General features: G+C 31.1%; 1 protein-coding gene across 1 annotated transcript in view; it reads right to left on the reverse strand.

The window, feature by feature from the left end:
• Window positions 1-1,121: 1,121 nt before the first annotated feature.
• The window catches only part of LOC108687455 (solute carrier family 41 member 3-like), an 11,079-nt gene continuing 10,115 nt past the window's right edge, over window positions 1,122-2,085 (reverse strand). Inside the window, exons 8-9 of the mRNA XM_018193222.1 lie at window positions 1,719-1,867; window positions 1,122-1,634 (exon numbers count right to left, since the gene is read on the reverse strand). Coding sequence (XP_018048711.1) covers window positions 1,455-1,634; window positions 1,719-1,867 — 329 coding nt within the window. The 3' untranslated portion in view covers window positions 1,122-1,454. The remainder of the gene's footprint in view (window positions 1,635-1,718; window positions 1,868-2,085) is intronic.

Here is a 2,085-nt window from a genome sequence, read left to right on the forward strand (position 1 = left end):
TGTAAATACATATGAAGAAAAAAAAATTAAAAAGATGCAGTATGCATACGGAGAGAAAATTTTTTAAATGCTGTTCTATAAATAGGACGGTGAGAAAAAATAAATTAAATCTTCATGATAAATAGAAGACTTAAATTCTTGATGAATTTGGAAATATTTTAATTAAAGTATTTTGATTAAAGTTGTATCAGCAATATTTGGAGTATTTTGTAGTCATGTTTAACGTGCTGTGAGATATTCGAAATGTAAATTCCTTATAGCTTCAAAGACAAATAATCGACGCGTACTAATTACTTGGCATTGTCTGAGTATTACGTAAGGCGTGTCCCAGAGGCCGCGTTGCGTAATTAAATAAGTTACATGCACATAAGGTTATGACGGGGAACGGTAATTAACACTTCCTTTAATTAATAATATGTCGTTGAAATGCTTTAATTGAACCACAATTGCGATGCAATTGCACAATTGTGCAATTAAATGGTGTCGTAGTAGACCATTCGTCGTAGTAAAATGAACGTTTCGGACATTTTGCGATTTCCAAGATGAAAAATATAGAAATTCTTGGCACTTGATTCGCTCGCTTTGTTCGTAACTCTGGTTCTTCACGGCCACTATTTTATAAATTATATGATCGCTTCGGCTAATTCTACAATGTGCTCTTTGTTTCCTGTTTCTTACTGTATGTTTCTTGCCTTTTTTTGGTGAATAAAACAAGAGACAAACAGCAAGAAACAGAAAATAAAAAGCACATTGTAGAATTAGCCTTACAATTAAAACATGCTATTGCTTCAAGAATACATTGTTATCGCTTTAAGTTAGAACATGTCGCGATACATATTAGCTTACTCGTATTTCGTGTCGCGACAGGAATTCTTCGTCAGGATGATGCAATCTATTTATTTACAAATTTTCTAAAACGCTGAAAGACATTTCCGTGGATAGTTAAAAGACTGATAGTTTTTTTAATGAATTGAAATATCTTTCAGACAGTTTTCAAACATACGTATTATTTACTATTAAATTGACTAGGTATCTATTTATTTGCAAGAGATTTGTGACGTTTTTTCAAAAAAAAAAAAAAAAAACGCGAAATACGTTCTAAAATTGCTAATTATCGCGCTGTTTCATAATTATTACATTTAGTTCACAGCCGTTACATATGTACAGAAACATTACTAACAACTGTTTCGGAATTATTGTTAACAAATATATTTTTGTAATCTGAGTATTTCCCTCATTGCATTCCCTTCGCTTCTTGATATTATTTCATCGTCATTTCTCAATTTTGCGAGTCATCTCGAGTTATATAATATCATGAAGCGCAAGGTATTTGAATTGTTTTGACAGCGCAGAGCAATCCTCTTGTCTCATAATGAGATAAATCAGGTATTGTTAAAAGTTCTTTACGCCGTGTGTGTATGTATGTTTGTACTTTACTTCTATCTCAGATTTACTTAATCGAAACAATATGGTCTTTTTATCAAGTATACAAAGAAGAAAGCTAATGCTAAGAGCAACGATCCACTCAAATCACCCAGTGCCGTCAAGTAGGGGATCGCCGAGTTATCTGGGTCGATTTTGCACCTCCACATTGCGTGAATGATTATGTGTGCGGTGTATAACAGAAGCATTACCTGAAAAAATTTCCGTTATGCAATTCCGTATTCGCAATTCTCAAAATCGAAATAAAATAATAAAGTCGTAATTGCGCTACTTACTTGTATTAAAGAAACAGTTACATAAAAGAATACAAAGTATGCATGTATGTTGCAATTGCCTGGATTTAAAGCATTAGCGATGAAAACAAAAATCAGTTGACCGGGGATGGCCATAGCGAGGAGCAATCTTGCGGTTTTGGCGTATATCGCTGTTTGTAAAGAAGAAAAATCTTTAAATATCGAATTTTAAAAAATTCTGACATTAGAAATTTCAATATTAAAATAATCTCAATTAGGAAAGTGTTAATTCTGATTATTATTTTCTTTTTCTAAAATAAAATTCTTTTTCACATAAAAAAATGTGAAAAATTTAATTATTTATTTAATAAGATGTAATATATAAATATTTTAATTTATTAATATTTTT

The sequence above is a fragment of the Atta colombica genome, unplaced genomic scaffold, assembly GCF_001594045.1.
Source record: "Atta colombica isolate Treedump-2 unplaced genomic scaffold, Acol1.0 scaffold207, whole genome shotgun sequence".
Classification (NCBI taxonomy): Eukaryota; Metazoa; Arthropoda; class Insecta; order Hymenoptera; family Formicidae; genus Atta; species Atta colombica.